General features: G+C 50.4%; 1 protein-coding gene across 4 annotated transcripts in view; it reads right to left on the reverse strand.

Annotated features, from left to right (window-relative positions):
- The window catches only part of DAGLA (diacylglycerol lipase alpha), a 58565-nt gene that overhangs the window by 25028 nt on the left and 14818 nt on the right, over window positions 1-18719 (reverse strand). For 3 of the 4 annotated variants that reach the window (XM_064715357.1, XM_064715358.1, XM_064715356.1), the window contains 5 exons: window positions 7313-7451; window positions 6455-6666; window positions 4404-4505; window positions 3818-3956; window positions 467-554 (listed from right to left, as the gene is read on the reverse strand). In XM_064715357.1, the coding sequence (XP_064571427.1) occupies window positions 467-554; window positions 3818-3956; window positions 4404-4505; window positions 6455-6666; window positions 7313-7407 (636 nt within the window). In that variant the 5' untranslated portion in view covers window positions 7408-7451. Of the gene's footprint in view, window positions 1-466; window positions 555-3817; window positions 3957-4403; window positions 4506-6454; window positions 6667-7312; window positions 7452-10118; window positions 10387-18719 lie in introns of those variants that run through there. The other variant, XM_064715359.1, reaches the window with a different exon arrangement.

Raw genomic sequence — 18719 nt, forward strand, 5'->3', positions numbered from 1 at the left:
CTTTTCAAGCTCCAAAGTTTGACTTGCCTCTCCAGCAGGTCCTCTGGAATGCTGGTGAATCCCACCCTCAGGCACAAACCTGCTCCTAGTGATTCTAAGGAGAATGGAATGATAACTTTTGGGGAAGGAGTTTCAAGGCCTTTACCCTTCCCTGCTAGAGAACAGCAAGGGAAAATCCCAATGGCAGCACATGAAAATTCCCAGTGACCTTCACGTGGACCTATGGATTAGACCTTTTTTGATTGTCAGGAGATCCAGAAGGATTTTGGTGATTCCAGGTTTTTGTTTTTCCATTTCCAAATTCTCCTCCTTAAGGGTGTGAGATTGATGGAAACAACAGGAGAAAGTGCTCAGGAAGGGGCTGATAAAGGGAAATGGGAGCTGCCCAGGAAGTGCTAACCTGAGAGAAAACAGGGATTTCTCCCACTGATATTCTGACTCCCAACAGGAGATTTTTGGTACCCACCGACTGGGAGTCCTTTGTCCGTGTGCAGCACAGGAACACCTTGAGCCTGCGTGTCCAGCTGCTGGCTTGACCCTCTTCCAAGCGGTGTCTGGGAATAAAGGGGAGAGCAGGAATGTGAGGAGAGGCAGAACATGGTGTAAGATCCAACATGGAGTGGCACAGGCTGTGCTGTCCCTGGAAAAATGGGATGAGGTTCCCCCAATCTTCCTTTTCCCCAGACTGAGCCCCCTGAGCTCCCTCAGCCACCCCTGGTGCTCCAGCTCCATTCCCTTCCCTGGATATGCTCCAGAGAAGTGTGAATCCACAGGATCAAGCACTGTGTTTGGATACCTGGTATCCAAACATCCATCCTGCCTGAATGGGATGCATGGAATGAAGTTCCTGTTGCAATTTGGCAGCTGCTCCATGTGCCAGGATGTGCAACCACTCAGGAGGAAAAATTTACCTCAGGGTGAGGGAGTGGGAATGGCACAAGAGACCCTGAGCATTTCAGACATGCAAATTTTCCCAATCACAGAATCAAGGAATGCTATGGGTTGGAAGGGACTTTTAGGATCATTGTGTTCCACCCCCTGCCACAGAAGTAGGGATTGACTCTGTGCCAGAGTGCCAAGCTCCCTGAAGTCCACAGCTCCTCTTTTTTTTAGGGAAACACAGATTTAATCCATGCCAGAGGAATCCAAAATAAAACATCACTCCATTTTCTGGCAGGTTATCCCATCAGGATAAGCCCAAGTCCAGAAAGTGGTTTGCACCTGGAAGGAAAAGATGCTGGCAAAGGAATATTTGCTTGAAATGGAAGGAGCAGATCCCACAGGGATCCATCAGCTCCTGCCTGAGTATCTGAAAACAGCTCTCCATAACCTTTCAGAAGAGGAATGGGAATATGAGTGGCAGCAGGGCTTTGCTCCCCCAGATTCCAAAGAACTCCAGAATTTCCCTGGCGGGGTTCAACAACCAAGTGCACTCTGAGCTGTTTTCCCTCCATCTTTTCCCAAATTCTTTCTTCCTAACTTCCACACGTTCAGTAGGAGCTCCAAAGCTCCATGGAAAAGCCTTGGCACAGCAAGCCAAGCCTTTTATTGGGTTGTTTCTTTTTCCCAGCCCACACACACCACGATGCCACTGGGAAAGGAAAACCACCGTGGGACACAATCCAGCCAGGCAGAGAACTTCCTCATCTATTCCTTGGAAAGGATTTCTTTCAGCAAGAGGGAGAAGTTGGGAATGTATCCTTTGGAAACAATTGTTTGAGCAGTGAACAGTCACATTTGATGTTTGTTTTTCACATCATAGCCCACAGCGTTTGCTTGTTAACAGCTGTTAACATTCCCTTTCCAGAGGGAAAAATCCATGAACAGCAGGAACAAGCTCTCCATAAATACTGCAGGCCTGGAGGGAAAAACTCAGCCAAGGGAGAAAGGCCTTCACTCAGCTTTCTGAGATCTCAAAATTCCCCACAGAGGAGAGAATTTCGGGTTTGGTTTGAATTTACATGTGCAAGCTGTGGAGCTCAGATTTACTTTAGAAAAATCATCAAGAATTCTGTAACGGTTTGGGATGGAAGGGAGCACAAAGCTCATCCCGTTTCAGTCACTGCCATGGGCAGGGACAGCTCCCACTGTCCCAGATTGCTCCAAGCCCCATTCAGCCTTGGACATTTCCAGGGATGGAGTAGCCACAGCTGCTCTGGGAAAACCATTCCAGTGCCTCACCACTCTAACAGGGAAGAATTTTTTTCCTGGGATGCAGTACATCCACAGTATCATCCTTCTTATCTTCCTGGGAATGTCCTGATTCCAATCAGCAATCACCATGCTAGGCACTAATTCCAAATATTCCAGGCCATTGTAACACATTGGAAAGGTCAGGAGGAATATCTGGCTTTCCACAAAAAAACCCAGGCTCCTTCTCACAGAACTTGATGCACTATCCTTAGAAAAGACCATTTTCCCTCAAAAGGGACCTCATTCCAAGTCATTGGAATACAAAAAATACACAAACCCAATGAAAAATGGGATATTTATGGAGTGGTTTTTGAAAGCCTCATTTTTTATCCCTCGGATCCTGATGCCCTCCAAAGCCACATTCCTCAAGGACAGTCACAAATCAAAGGAAACAAAGCCTGTTTGTGTTGTCCCCTACTGGAAAAAATCCTTCAGAAAAAGCTCTGCTTGGTGAAAAAAAGCTTTTTCTCTCCCCATCTGGGGAGCTCCAAGATGGAATCAACTCTTAATTAAAAGATTCAACTGCCAACACAAATGGAATTGTTCCTTGGCCAAGACTAAATAGGAGAAACCTCAGGGCAAAAGGTTGGATTTTGGAGAGGAAAATAAAGGAAGAAAGGGGATTTGGAAGGAGATGCTGCCTCAAAGTAAGGAAAATTTAAGCACACACTCAGTGTTTCCACGGAAAACACTGCTATGGGATACGGACAAACAGGTTGTTGTGGTCAGCAGGGTCCATGAGGATCCTCAAATCCAGTAATTAAGGCAGAATCCAGCTGGATTCTGCATGGCTTTGCTTCCTTTGGATGCAGGTGCCCACACACAGCACCTGACAGGGAGCTGCATCCTCCCAAAATCCCCTTCAGTGGAGCAGAATGGTCCCTGCAGCAAGGCAAGGAGAAGGGCAAGATCCCAAAAAATCAGGACACCCTTCCAGAAACCTTGCCTTGGGAAGCTGTGGTGGCCCCATCCCTGGAAGTGTTCCAGGACAGCTTGGACAGAGCTTGGAACAACCTGGCATAGTGCAATGTGCCCCTGCCCATGGCTTAAAGGGCTTTAAGATCCCTTCCAACCCAAACCATCCTGGAATTCCCTGGCTTGAGGAGGATTTTGGGTGCCTGTAGCCATAAGAACACAGCACTGGTAATGCTGAAACCCTTCATTGGTTCTTTCCTTAAATCTCTGTGTCCTTGGATAGAAGGGAAATTCAGTCTGCTGTGAAGACAGGCTGGGAGAGCTGGGAATGTTCAGCCTGGACAAGAGAAGGCTCTGGAGAGATCTTAAAGTGCCTGAAGTGGATCCAAGAGAGCTGGAGAAGGACTTTGAACAAGGGGCTGGAAGGACAGGACAATGGGAAATGGCTTCCCACTGACAGAGAGAAGGCAGGGACAGATGGGATATTGGGAAGTGATGCTTCCCTGTGAGGGTGGTGAGGCCCTGGAACAGATTTCCAAGAGAAGCTGTGGATGCCCCATCCTTGGAAGCATCCAAGGCCAGGATGGAGCTACCTTTTCTAGTGCAAAGCATCCCTGCGCATGACAGGGGGTTGGAATTCCATGATCTTTAAGGTCCCTTGCACCCAAGGCACCCTGGAATTCCGGGATCCCAGGGAATGCTGCCTCACCTGAGGTTGTAGGTCCTTAGGTTGCGCTGCCGGCGCTTGGTGGCGCGGAGCTTGACGAAGGTGCGTCCCGTGGGATCGAAGACACACAGCACAGTGATGCACACACTCAGGATCACCACCCAGTTGCACACCACCATTCCTGAAAAAAAACAAAACAAAACAGGAGTCACGTGCTCTGGCCCTTACTTCCCATCCCAAAAGGAAATCCTCTGGAAAGGCTTTTAAGCCACAGCTGGATGAGTCTTCCGGCTGTTTTATGGGGCCATTAAATGTTCCCTGAGCATCCGGGGCTGCACCATTAACATCACCCCCACCAGGAGACTGGGAAAGGCTTCCAGGAAAACAGTAAAACCATTCTGAAGGGCAAGAGCAGAATTTACAGACTGCCCTTCCCTGGGAACACAGATCCCTGCCCGAGCGCCGGCAGCACAGGCGGATGAATGGAAGGACTGTTCCGAGCAATAAACAGGAAAACAAGCCCCACATTGACAGCTCCCAGCCACTTCCCAGAGTCAATTGGCACAGGGGAATGAAGGATGCCCGCCAATCTGTCGGAATGCTCCCAAGCCACATTCCAGCTCCGTACCCAGGGTGACACTCTTGGCTGTGATGTCGTTGCAGGAGGTGTAGTACTGTGTCAGCCACACGATGCCCACGATGGCGTACACGAACTCAATCACCAGGATCGCTGGAAAAAATGGGAACAGCACGGATGACAGCAGCCTCTTCCCTAAGGATGAGCTCCTCTTCCCATTTTCTCACAAGCAATAGGTATAAAAACGCTTTGGAAGGGGATGTGTAAGGAGATGAGCCTAAAGTGTGACATGTTCCAAACGGCTCCGAAAAAATGGGATCGTGGAGGGGTCAGCGCCCTTGGTTGTGTCACAGGTATGAATCAGAGATCCAGACCTTCCTCCCACGCTGCTGGAAAGACTCCCTGAGGCAGCAGGAATGACAGGACCCAAACCTTAACTACCTCAGACAGCTGGCCTGACTCACGGATCCAAACTATGTGAGTGTGTGGATCCAGGATTAATCCTGCTCACTATGCTTAGCAAACATTCTCAGCACCTTTGCAGCCCTTCCCATAACAGTTCCAAGGAGACAGCGCCTAAGGAGCTCCTCAGTTTTGCATGTGACTGACAGCAAACTAGAAACTGGGGATTAACAGTGCTTCCCTGGAACAACAAAAGCTGGGAAACTGCTCTGAAGTGCCCATCCTCCCACTTTCTCCCCAGAATTCCAAAGGACACGTGGGCAATCAGGTGTGGAGAAGGTGAATACCTTGCTTGGGATTGCTTAAATTTTGGTGGAGCTGAGACTAAATCCAGCCTGGCTTATCCCACTCGCCCTCCTTATCTCCTGCTGGCACAGAATCTTTCCTTAAGTGGCTTTGCTACAGACCTGGAAAGACCAGTTCCAGGAGACAGAGCTTTCCTGGGCAAGGAATCAGGGCTGGGACTGGTTCCTGATAAACCCAATTTATGCCTGAGTTAGGTTTTGCTTCCCTTGGCTCCTCTCCCCTTTGCCTGCTGCAGGACAGGAGCAGCAGGAGCAGTGATGAGACATTCCCAGGTTCACATTAGAGTTAATTCCCTAAATTCCTCTGCATTAAACAGCACACGCTTAAATTGGGATAGTCACATGGACCTTGCCCACGCACTGGTCACGCTCCCACTTCCATCAGCACAACTGATCAACCACCAGGAGTAAAATACCCAGGAAAAAGGGAATACAAGACCCAAAATCCAGAGGAAATCCCACTCCTGAGCACACAGAGAGTTTAAGGAAGAAGAAGGGATGTTTTGGGGGGGCAGGAAAACCTTTCTTTGGACTCTCCCTACCTCCTTTGCCCCACTTAGTCTGGTTTTCACAGAAACTGCCAGGCTTTCCAGGCATCCCTAGGGAGACTGGCTGGGAAGCTGGAGAGGGAGATTTGTTTGCTGTTTGCGTTAATGGCTTGCACTGAGCATTCCAAGTCTTCCAGACTGAGCTTTCAAGCAAGGTTATCCTTATTTTAGTGGATTCTGCAGGAAAACAACCCAGCAAAAAGCAGGGATGCAAATGGACGATTTGTTTGGAATGGATTTGGCTCTGAATCCCTCAAGATTTTTCTCCTAAAACCTTTCATTTGGCACAGAAAAATCTGATTAAATTTCTGTACCTGGAAGGCAACGGAATCCAGGGAAAACAAGCTAAAAGGGAATGAGGGATCAAGGAATAACTCTCTTCCCTGCTCTAGTTTTTGGAGAGGGAACAAGAGGAATTGTTTATAGGAAGATAAAGGGAGTGAGCAGGTAGAAAACCTCTTTTGCTCCCAGTGCCTGGAGGGATGAATCAGGTGAGTCAAGAGGCAACACCTCAGGGTCAGAACCCTTGGGATTTATGCCTCTATCCTTGGAAAACGTAGGGGGGGGGGGAAGAGAAACAGAAGGGGAGCAGATTCCATGAGGGAAAAGGAGGCTATTTGGGACATCGCCCGCCAGTCTGACAGCCGTGACAAGGCGCAGCCTATGGATTCATCGGGATGCACGGCACATCCTGGCAGCCATCTGGCCGTGCCAGAGGAGCCCCAGAGGCAGGGAGAGGAGGCTCCAGGGCAGAGCACGGGGAAGCGCGGAGGCTCCGGCCGCTTACCCAGTCGCACATAGAGGACGTACTGCATGGAGTCCCGCGGCTCCGTGTACAGGATGCTCCCGCGCATGCTGAGCCAGATGATGGCCAGCTCGGCGATCATGCAGCTCAGCAGGATCCCCAGGTAGCCCCGGCCGTGGTCCACCAGGTTCAGGGAGCACGTCTCGTTGGGATTGTACACCAGCCCGAAGAGCACCACCGAGAGGATCACAAACCTGCCGGGCAGGAAAGCCAAGGAAACCATGGAATATCCCACAGCTGCTTCTCTCCGCAGTGTCCCACAGCTCCTTACATTATTCTTCATTTGGGCCCCAAACCCCCACAAACTATCCAGAGGCCCTGCTATCCCCATCAGAATCATTTCATCCATGCCACATTATCCCATGGGATTTGCCACTCCAGAGAAGTCGTGGCTGCCACATCCCTTGGAAGTGTTCAAGGGCAAGTTGGACGGGGTTTGGAGCAACCTAGGATGTGGGAGCCATCCTTGCCCATGGCAGGGGGTTGGCATTGGATGGTCTTTAAGGCCTCTTCCAACCCAAACCATTCCAGAATTCCATACCTGTTTTGCCTGAGCTTCTGTACAGAAACACAGCCCAAAATTCTAGTGGAGAATCTTGAGCAGCACAGGAGGATAACAAAAAGCTCTGGTCAGGCTCTTTGGAACTAGGCCAGAACTTGGAACAGAGCTTAGCTGGAAAACGGGAACAGAAGCTGGAAAAATGTTGGTGTTCATCAGGAATGTCCCAACCAAACTTTCTGGCCCCATGTAGAAGCGCAGGGAGAATTTCCAGGCGTGCCAGAAATAGCCAGAAGAATTCCTGGGTGAATTCCAAGCATCCTTGTGCCCTTCTCACTTACCAGGTGGTGTGAAGGAGGAAGAGGAAGACGGCTGGCAGAACCAGGTCATCGCTGCCCACAGACCAGCGCCGGCGGAACACGACAATCCCTGGCATGGCTGGCGGGTCCCGGGAAGTTCAGCAGGCACAGCACTCACCTCCTGGAAAAGAATGGAAGCAAAGCTGCTGCTGAGCCTCTTCAGCCCCCTCTGGAGAGCCCCACAACCTGGGAGCCATCCTGATTTATCCCAGAGCTGCTTCCTTCCAGCACCAGGGGGCATGGCATGCTCGGGAAGGAGGGCTGGGATTTGAAGGAGTGGGAAGTATTAGGTGAAGCCGGTGTGTAACTCATCCAGATCCACTTCATGGGATTACCTGGAATCCTGTTAGGCTGTGATGGTGAGCAGCCACTGTGGGATTTGGGACAGGTCATCCTGGCCTCAAATCTCTGGAAAACCCTGTTACTGTGTTTTTCCATGCACAAACCTGCTGCCAGGCTGTTGTTGTCCAACAATTTTCCCCCCCACACTTGGCTCAGGAAGCCAAAATATCCATTAACAGCCAGTGACAGCATCTGGGGAACTATAGACTGGCTCCCAACTGCACTTTCAGTGAGGATATTGGCTCCTAGGAGATCTCCCCCTGGACCAGCAGGAGCATCCTGCCAGCTCCACATCTCCGTCGCATCCGCACCGGCCCTGACAGGCACGACCAATTCCAAGGTGGAAGATTGAGGAGCTGCTGTTCCTCCCTGGGTTTTGTTTGTGCTCCTATTTTTAGGGCTTCCCAAACCCTTTGGAAAATAGAAACAGGAGTGGTGCAAAGTCACGAGACTGCACAGGGCGCTCCAGCCTCCTCCAGCACAGCCATCCCACTCCATCCCAGCTGGCCGTACTCCAAACTGCTCCAGAGGGACTCTGGCAGCACACCTTATCCCACTCCTGCCTTCCTGGCTCAACACATGACCCACTACCAGGAATTCTTCTTGGTTTTGACAAATCCAGGATGGTGTCTTTGCACTCTTTCCACAGACACCAAGGATTTCTGGATTGGAGGATTAGTCCTGTCCCTCTTTCCATGCCCTAATCCCTGTCCCACTTCTTACCTGTGCTACCAGGGAATGCTCCACCTCACCTGTGCCCCTCTGCTCCAAGCTCTCCCAATTGATCCATCTCAGTTCCCAACTCCTCCAACCTCCCAATTCCCACATCCAAGCACTGCTGCTGGAGTGCTCCACCCGTGTCCTGCGGTGGCCATGCTGTTCCAAAGCTGCACTTGCAAATCCCTAAGTGCTCTTGGATTTTTGCCTCTGGGAACCCAACAGCAGACAACTAAGTGTCCTCATCCATTACTCACAACACGATTTCTGACAGCATTCCCAAGGGAATATTACCTGCAATACTTCCTGTACCAGGCAAAAAAAACCCCCCACACTTGGATATGATGCCCCTAATTTAGTGCTGTGAGTAAAACAAATTAGAAAGGGAAGGATATCCATAGAATTCCAGCATAGCTTGGATAGGAAGGGATCTTGAAGATGATCCAGTTCCACCTCCCTGTCATGGATTGGGACAGCTCCCACCAGTCCAGGCTGCTCATGATTTAAACTAAGTTGAACCCTCCAGATAACACAAATGTTGGGTTTGAGACAGCCCATGGCACCAATTCCTGCCCTGTCCCACTAAATCCAACCCAGCAGTCAGGTGTGGTTACCCCACCACTTCCCAGAATATTCCAAATCCAGAGTCGTCTCTCCTGGGGCAACACCCACACTCACTGGGATGGATTTTCCAACCCATTTCAGCCACCCATTACTGAAAACCAACACAATCCCCTCAAATTCCAGGAGATTCCATAGTTAACAGGCCGCTTCCAGCTTGTCACTCAGTTGAAAGAAACGCTCCACTCCACAAACAAAGCAAATGCGAAATTCCAACGCCATTTGGATTCCCACTTCCTCAGCATAGAATAATCAGAGCACTGAGTACATTCCAGCTCTACCTTCACTCCTTTGGCCATCTGGAGACTGCCTGCCAGCCCCATCGTGCCTGTCATTCACCACCCAGGACAGCTGGGATATCACAAACCCTGGATACACCTCCAGCACCTCCCAGCCCAGCTCCGTTCCCGTCATCCCTCGGCTGTGTCCCACCAACGCGCCTTCCGGAACTCTTCCACCCCTCCAGTTGGGCTCTCCCAGTTCCCAGCACCCTCTCCCAGTTTGAGAAGCAGGATATCAACGACAGCAACAAATATCCAATGTGGATTCCTTATCCACGGCAACAGATGGGGACAGAGCGGAGAAGCCTGTCACTCACTGTCACATATGGGAATACTCACAGTGGAACTGTCATTTCACTTACCAGGCTCTCAGGGCAGGAACATTCCCAATTTATTCCCATAGATTCCTGAATTTAAACCAGGAGGTTTGGGGCTCTGCCCCTGCTTTGGAAAGGAGGGAGATGATGGAAGGCCTGAGGCTGAAAAACCCACCAGAAAAAGCTCTCACTGTGAGGACTGTTCAGCTTCATTCCAGCACAGCATATCCCAGGAACGGTTTTAAGATGCTGAGGATACGATCCAGCAGAGGAACTGGGAGGACCGGAAGGCTGGAGTGCAAAGAGCCCTGAGACCACTGACCCCGGCTCTGTGACAGCAAGAACCTCACACTGCCCCTAAAACTGCTGCAAAGAGCCAAACATTCCCAGGATCTTGAAAGCTGAATCCCGGTACAAGCAGCCCCAAGCTCCCAATGCTGAAAAAAGGGAAGCACATGCACAAGGAGCCCCCTGAGAGCCGGGCAAGACCTAGGGAAGCAGGAACCTTACATGGCATGTGGTCCAGCCGCTGCGCATCCTCCTCTCCCAGAAGGGTATTTCAGGAAAAGTGCATATCCAGGGAGACAGGCATCACAAGCTCAGGAGGGAACAGCAAACTCTTCCTGCAGCCATTGAAAATCCCACTCGGCAAAGGGAAGCACGGCGTGGGAACTGGGATCTGCCTGCCGACAGTGCCGGGCATCATCCTCAGAGCAAGTCCCTCCCTGCACCTCATTTATCCACCGGGAATGCCGAGAGCCAGAGGTCGTGACTCCCCCTTCCACACCCCCCAGCACCCTCTGGAAGGAAGTGACATCATCCCTATTCTGAGGAGATTGTACGTGGATTGTGGGAAGGAGGACTGGGAGCGAGAGCGGGCGATGCTGTCAGAGATGCGGAGCCGGGAGAGGAGGGAAACCCTGGAGCGGCACAAACCTCCGCCCTGTTCCCACCGGGAAAGCGGGAGCGCTCGGACACAGCCGTGGCACAGGGCTGGGAAAGGCTCCTGGCCACCGACTGTCCCAGTGAATGGCCAGGGGGAGGGGACTTGGATGGGACACAAAAGGGACACACAGAGGGGGCCACCCCGGGCACAGAAAGGAGAGACTGTTCCAGAGGAGCCTCTCCCGGCCTTTCCAGCCGTTAATTCCTTGTGACATGCTCTGGGCTATGACAGGATGTGGGGGAAGGGGAGAATTAGCTGTCTGTAGGGAAAGGCTTAGGGAAAAGAGCAAGGGAGAAAAACGCTACAGTGAGAAAACATTCCAGCTAAACCTCGGAGACTTAGGCTAATCCAACAGCCCATCCCATCTGACATGAGCCTCCTTAGGGAGAAGTGCACCAGGAAATAAAGCTGAAGGAAAAAGGCTGTGCCTGGATCCTGCATGCCAGGAGCCCACCCACACCACAGCAACACCCCCGGAGTCACCCACTCCCTCCACCCAATCCAGGCAGGATTTGCTCCAAGCTCCCAGAATCGCAGATTCCCGAGGCACCCACACAGCCCAATGCTCCAACCCCCTGCAATCCTCATCCCTGCATCCACAGGCTCACATCCCCCTGCAATTCCCCATCCCTATATCCAAAGGTTCACAAACTCCTGTAATTCCCCATCCCTGCAAATCCCCATTCCTGCATCCACAGGCTCACAACTCCCTGCAAATCCCCAACCCTGCAATTGCTCGTCCCTGCATCCACAGGTTCACAACTCTCTGCAATTCTCCATCCCTGCATCCACAGGCTCATAACCCCCTGCAAATCCCTCTCCCTGCAATTCCCTATCCCTGCACCCACAGGCTCACAATCCCCTGCAAATTCCCAGTCCTGCATCCACATACTTACAACTCCCTGCAAATCCCCATTCCTGTATCCACAGACTCACAAGCCCCTGCAATTTCCCTTCCCTGCAACCACAGGTTCACAACCACCTGCAATTCCCCATCCCTGCATCCACAGACTCATAACCCCCTGCAAATCCCCCTCCCTGCAATTCCCCATCCCTGCATCCACAGGCTAACTCAGAATTCCCACTTCCATCACCTCAAAACCTCCCCTGGTTCCCAACCTGCTGCTGTTCAGAGCAAAAGCCAAACCCAGGCTGAAATCAGATCTGCTGGGAGTTTTCTCTCCCTCTGCCAGATCCCTGGGGATGTCTGCATGGAGGAAGCCCTGCTATCCCAATATTCCTTCCCTACCTTTTCTCTCAGGCACCTGATGGCACTTTCACAAGACCCAGGTATGACAAAGCAATCCCATCTCATCTCTGTCAGCACCCTCTCCCAGCTGGTCTCTGCAAATTCCAGAGTCCTCCAGGGTGACTCACCCAAGGAAATTCCCTCTAAACAAGCCAGATGTTTGCTTTCACTGCTCAGGGCTACAGAATTCACCAAAAAGATTGGATTTGTAGGTCTCAGTGGATGGTTGCAGGTGTTGCTAAAGGACAGAGCCCTTGGCTGTTCCACAGAAATCCAGCACCATGTCCCAGAATGCTGCCCCTCCCAGGATCCCTCTCCCTGGCTGAAATGTCACCATGTTCCCCAGGAATGTCCCAGTCCCAACCTGCTGTCCCACTGGGAAGTTCAAGCCCAGGCCTGCCAGCTCCCAGCTCAACTTCTTAGGAAATGCAGCAGGAAAACCAAAACCAAAGGAGCTTTGTGTCCTGCCAGCTCCCATAGCAGCTTTTCCTCAGGAGTGATTTTCTGTTCCAGAGCAGAGGTGCTTCCCTTCTCCCTGAGAGCACATCCAGGTCACCTTGCCCAGGTGCTGGAGACACCTGTCCTGAGGGCACAGCATGGATGCTGCATCCTGCGTTTTCACTCTGCAGGATAACACAGTTCACTTCCCTAACCAACAGAATTGTGGTCCCATCAATCACCCCAAATACTTCCTTCCCTCGCCAACATGTCCCATATGGGCTTCCATTCCAGGCTGGACCATTCCCTTGCAGCTCCCAGAACCCTCCTGTTCCCACCAAGCACTTACTGAACTTGACGGAAATCATCAATTCCAGCTTGGATCCAACCCCACCAGGCCCCATCCAGCTGTTCTGAAGGGTTTTAAATGAGGCTCTTTCTGTTTCTGAGTTGGCTTCTCACAATCTGGGAATTGTTCTCGCCTTCCAGGGAGAAGGGGGATGGGTCACATCCATACAGAATGTCCTGAAGCTGGCCAGAGGAATTTGCATGGAGCAGCTCTGCTCTCAAGCCAGGCTGGGAGAGCTGGGATAGCTCAGCCCAGAGAGGAGAAGGCTCTAGGGAGCCTTAGAGCCTCTTGCAGTGCCTAAGGGGGCTCCAAGAGAGATGGAAAGAGCCTTTGGAATAGGGCATGGAGGGACAAGACAAGGGGGAATGGCCTCCCACTCACATGGTGTGGGTTTGGATTGGATCTTGGGAAGAAAACCTTTCCTGTGAGAGTGGTGAGGCCCTGGCATGGATTTCCCAGAGAAGTTGTGGCTGCCTCAAGCCTGGAAGTGACAAGTCCAGGCTGGACAAAGCTTGGAGCAACCTGGGATAGTAGGAGGTGTCCTTGTCCACAGCAGGGGGTAGAATGGGATGAGCATTCCGTGTCCTTTCTAAACGAAACCATTCCAGGATTGAATACCAAGAGGGGACAAATTCCACAGCACCAAAGGAAGGCAAATCCTTTCTGCCATTTCCAAGGGGCAGGAAGTATCTGCTGCAAGCAGGGCCTGCAGGAATTGCAGGGAAAGCTCTTCCCAGGGGAAAGAAGGCACAGCAGCTGCCGGAAGCTTGTGAGGAGAGCTCTGCCCTCACCGGAGGTGATTAAGGGAACAGACCCCTACTTTAAGGAATATTCCATGGATTCATGGAAATATGGTTCTCCATTTAAGAACCATATTTATAAGCAAATCCCAGGCAGAGATCACTGGCAAAAATCAATGGGGATAAGAATTTTGGGATATCTTCATGGCTACTTTGAATATTCTCCTTGATAATATCCCATTTTCCAAGGAGAATGGAATAAAAAGAGTCAGCAGCAGAGCCAGGGAATGAAGCTTGGAGACAGGAAAGGTTCAAAGAGCCTCCTGTGGCTTGGCACACTTTGGATGTGGCTCCCTCGGGATAAGGCCATGGCACCACAGTCACCTCCACAATGTCATCGGGACAGAACTAATGGGATCAGCTTGGATCTGGAACTCCAGCACTGCCCACTGACACAAATTCCCAAAATAATCTCGGAGCATCAACTGACCTTCAAAACACAGAGAACAAGAACTTACCTGTTTGGCCCACCAGTTTAACCCTGAAATCCTGGAATAAATTCCTTGTAACTGCAATGGTGATGGATACAGGATTGGTGTAGCCACTTCCCAGTTGGCCCAGCACTGATCCATCTCCATCCCACCTCACTCCTTCCTCAGACTCCTTCCCAAAGTCCCTTTGCCATAAACACAACAAGGTGCATGTTCTCCTTGGTTAAATCCATCCCCTTTTTCCTTAACTCCAAACTCTCCTGCTTTGGGTAGAAAAAGGTCTCATGAATCCCACATTTCCCTCAAGCATGCACAACATCTCCTTTCTGTTACACTGGGAATTATTAATTTTTAATAAGGAGACTCCAGTATGCATCTCTTTGGCATGGACTCGACCGCAGCAGTGGTGTTTTCGGGAAAAATGGGACTGTCTTGCAAACCCTAATGGATTTAGTGCAAGAGGATGGACAAATCCCAAAGTGCCACTCCCAGCACTTGTTCCCTGTTAAAAGCCAGATAAGGGATTCACTGAATCAAAAAGAAACAAGGAAACTCTCCACTTTGAAATTAACCTCCTCTGAACAACTGGGACCAGTTCTGAGACTGTTCCCATGGATCCCAGTCCCAGACACCAGTGACACTGCACAACCCAATGCTCCTCTCCACTGGATATCCCTGCACCACCCCATGGGCCAGGATTTGTCCACAGCTTCACCATTAAGGCTGGAAAAGCCCTCCAAGATTGAGTCCAACCATTCCTCCAGCACTTCCAAGGCCACCTCTATCCCATGTCCCCAAATGCCACATCCACATGGCTTTTAAATCCCTCTGGGTATGGGGATTCCACCACTGGAGCCTGCTCCAATGCTTTAAGACCTTTTCCATTGAGGAATTTTCTCTAATATCCAACTTAAACCTCCCCTGGTACAATGTGAGGCCATTTCTTCTCATCTGCCACTTATTCCCTGAGAGCAGAGCCTGGAGTCCCACCCGACTCCACCCTCCTGTCAGGGATTTGTGGAGAGTGAGAAGATCCCTCCTGATCCTCAGTTTTTTGCAGGCTGACTCCCCCAGCTGCTCCTTGTGCCCCAAACCCTTCCCTGGACATGGTCCAGCACCTCCATGTCCCCCTTGGTGAAGGATCCAGAGGGTTTTATTAATTCCAGCCCTCAGCAACCATCCCTGGGCATAAAGGAAGAGGTTTGTAGGGACAAGTCCATAAAGACAGGGATGACTGTGAGATACTCCAGCTGCCCAAATGAAAGGGAGAATAATACTTGGAAAGGGATGGAAAAGCCTCACTCACACCTCCAAGATTCCCAGGACTTTTCTCCTTGACCTCGACAAAAGCACACCTTAACTCCAGAGCTCCAGACTCATCACCCTACGGAAAATCCAAAGCCTGCACAAACACCTGGCTGAGAAACAAGGGGAGCCACCACTTTTTCAGGAACCTGGGAGTGGAGAAGGAACTGTCACACAGAGTCCCAGTGTGCTGCCAGGAATGGAGTTAAAAACAACCCCCAGTCGTTGTCTCGGTGCCGGCAGCTCCGCAATTCCACCCACAGCTTGTGCCGGCAGAGCCCACGGGCAGCTTCCCGACCACTCCGAGCTCGGGCAAAAATAACGGCCAAGTTGCCACGGGGGAAAATGTAATAAATCCCAATTAATTTGGGATTTCAAGCACAACTCCATGTTCTACAGGGGAATAAAATCCCCTACAACAAGGAAAGCTTGGTTTGAATGGGGTAGGGAATACAAAAGGAATAGCTGGATGAGGTGGTGGATACAGCAATAAATGCTCCTGGCATCCCAAATCTGCTCCCAGGTGTGGAACAACAGCTCCCTGGATATATTTACTGGGAATCACCAAACCTTGGTTTTACTGGAATATCCCACAGCCACACACAGAACTTGATAATTCCTGGTTGGAAAGCACATGGTCTCTGAGTTATTTATAGCCAAAACTCCAAGGGCTGGATGAAGCCAGCCAGGGCAAATCCAAGAGGTGACCAGTAATTACACAAGGAGAATTTTGGATGGAGCCTCATTTCTTTAGGGAAAGCTATTTTCCACTACAATCCTGGCAAATTCCTGACAGTTTTACTCCACCCTGGAATGCTTATCAGCTCAGCCTCCTTTTCAAAAAGGCAGAAAAAAAGCAGAAGGAGCAAATATCCAGGTGAGATACTGAATTCAGAGACACATCCCTGTTCTGGCACATCTGGAAGCGATGCCTTCAGGAAGAGGGAGGAGAAGCCCAGTCATTCCCAAAAGGAATTGCCTCTCTCCCCTCCTGCAAGCAGCTTCTTGGCTCCCTAGTTTACACTAGTGGGCAAACAGTTTTCCCAATAACTTGACTCATTGCTTCAGGAATTCCCTGGGGATGAGTCACATGCAGGGAAAGCCACCGGGAGCGGCGCCGGGACCACCGCTGCCAACACGAGGAGAGCGAAAGAAGTGGGAGAACACAAAATCCCTGCCAAACTCGGGAAAACTGTGTGGTCAACACCATTCCTTGGCACTCCTTCCCTGCTCCCCCCTCCCCACAAATGTGCTGGAGAGGAGAAGCGCATCCGGAGAGGCGGCTCCAGGCTCCAGAGCCACGGGAATCGTCAGGGAGAGGTTCCCTCCATGTGCATCTGCCGGCATAGGAGGCAATGCTGGCTCTGCTCATCTCCTAGTTTAATTTTCCTAAGGAAATTTAAACTAGGGATTATTTCCCTCCTTCCTGGAACTGAGGGGGAAAGAGGGACACACGTGGAATTTCAGGGCCTCCAGCTTCTTACTCTACTCCCTGCTCACCAGCATTCCCAATTTGGCCTTTTTTCTGTATCCCACAACTTATCTCAGGAGTTTTCCTCTTCTCATATTCCACGACATGCCCAGCTGCAAGTCTAAAATGATGGGAATCAATGCTATATGGAAAGGTTTTCTGGGAATCTAAACCCAAATGCATCTTTTCTCAACACAATTTGTCCTCATTAAACATGATCCTGGATCTGTGACACTTCCAGGCTCAAAAACCTTGGGAATGGCTCCAAGCAGCCTAAACCTGACCTGGACATGACCTATTCCCATTTTCCTGATGCTGCCTGTTTATTTCCATCACCGTGTCCCTGCTTGTTTCCTTGGCTGAGGACATGCCTGTATCCCACATTCCTAGAAATCAGCCTGGAAAGAGGTCATGGAGGTCATATTTCCCAAAGTCCAAGTGAAACTTCCAGTGGATGCCACCACCAGCCTATTTGAGTACCTCATCCTGTGGGAGTAAGTTCAAGAGGGAACATTCCTGAATGCTATGAATTCCTTGAAAATGCCATTTCTGTGCTTTGCCTGTTCCTGTAACTCCCCAAACCCTCCCAGATTCCCACTTTCCAATATCTTGGAAAGCATCAATCTTGCATTTGATTAAGTAGAATCTGCTTCTTGGCCCCAATTCCAGATTTTTCCCAGCCTCCAGTGAAAATCAAAGCAACATCACGATATCCTGGAATCAGTTATTTCTGCAAGCTCATTTGATAAACCAGAACCTACAGGAATATTTATGGATTAAAAAACCAACCCTGAATTAATGTTTTTCCAGCAAGATCCTATGAACTAATCACCAGCATCCAAAGGATTGCTGCTATCCAAGGGCTTCTTTCCCCACTGAATGTATCCACTTTCACTTCCATGTTTATCCTGGAAGCAAAGATCAAACACCAAAGTCCTGTCTGGGAAAGGGCCAAGACAAGAACACCTGTATAGGTGGGAATTTTAAATGTACAACAGCAGAGAAGTGGGAATTTCAGCCCAGAAATGTTCTTGGCTCAGATATGGACATGGACAACATCCTCTTTCCCTTTTTCCTAAACTCAAAGGGAACATTTTAAGCCTAACTCTGGATTTCCAGCTGCAACTTCCCAAGAAATGTGCTTCATGTGCTTCTGCCCCTCCCATCCCAAGGCTTCCACCTCAATGCATGGGAATAGCCCTGGTAGTAAAAGAAAGCATCAGGCTGAGCATTCCCAGCAGAAGAATCCTGCTTCATTCCCACCTGGAGAACAGTTTTCTAAAGGAGGCTGCCAGCTCTGCCCCAGCTGCCATAAAACTGCTAATTACAGTGCAAATCCAAAGAAAGCAGGAGCCGGGAAGGAGGGAGGGAATGAGGAAAGGAAAGGCAGATTCCAGGTCTCCAGCTCACTCAAACAACAGCTTGGGAAAACTTTTCCTGCCTCAGTGGTTGCTCCTAGGAATAAATCACTTTTTCCAGTGCTGCAGGACCCCAAAATTCCAGCCTCCATGGAGACCCTCAGGAGCAGCTCCCTCCTTCCACACCCCAACAGCTCCTCTCTCATCCTATCCCAAAAAGGCCCATTGTCCATTAGGAACATGGAGCTCACCGAGGAAGAGCACATGGGAAACCACCAACAGTCCAGCACATGCAGCTCCAACTCTCTCCCAAGTTTATGGAATAAAGTCCCAAATTCCCACCTCATGGAAATCAAATCCTGGGACTTACCAGCCTGCTTTTCCTCCACCTGGTGCTTGGGATAAAGATGTTGGAATCACCACAGGGAACAAAGAGCACACACCTCTCCAAACCACCAGGACCAATGGACCAAATGCTTCCTTCTCCTTTTCCTAGGAATTCCTACCCATCCAGCGCCTCCCTAATGACAACCAAGCAACCCAGAACTGCAATCCTGAGCTGAATCCTGCCAAGCTGAACTCTCCAGACTCTTCCTGAATCTCAGATTTGTGATGGAAAGCAGGAATCCTCTTTTCCTTTTGCTTATATAAGCAAGGATGAATCAAGCCCAGGCTTCCCTGATCCTATGTCATATTTAAGCCTTAAACATATTTATTTTTCCACATTCCCTTCTCCTTGGACACTCCAGGAGCTGCATTTCCAA

Source organism: Zonotrichia leucophrys, chromosome 5, assembly GCF_028769735.1.
Source record: "Zonotrichia leucophrys gambelii isolate GWCS_2022_RI chromosome 5, RI_Zleu_2.0, whole genome shotgun sequence".
Taxonomy (NCBI): Eukaryota; Metazoa; Chordata; class Aves; order Passeriformes; family Passerellidae; genus Zonotrichia; species Zonotrichia leucophrys.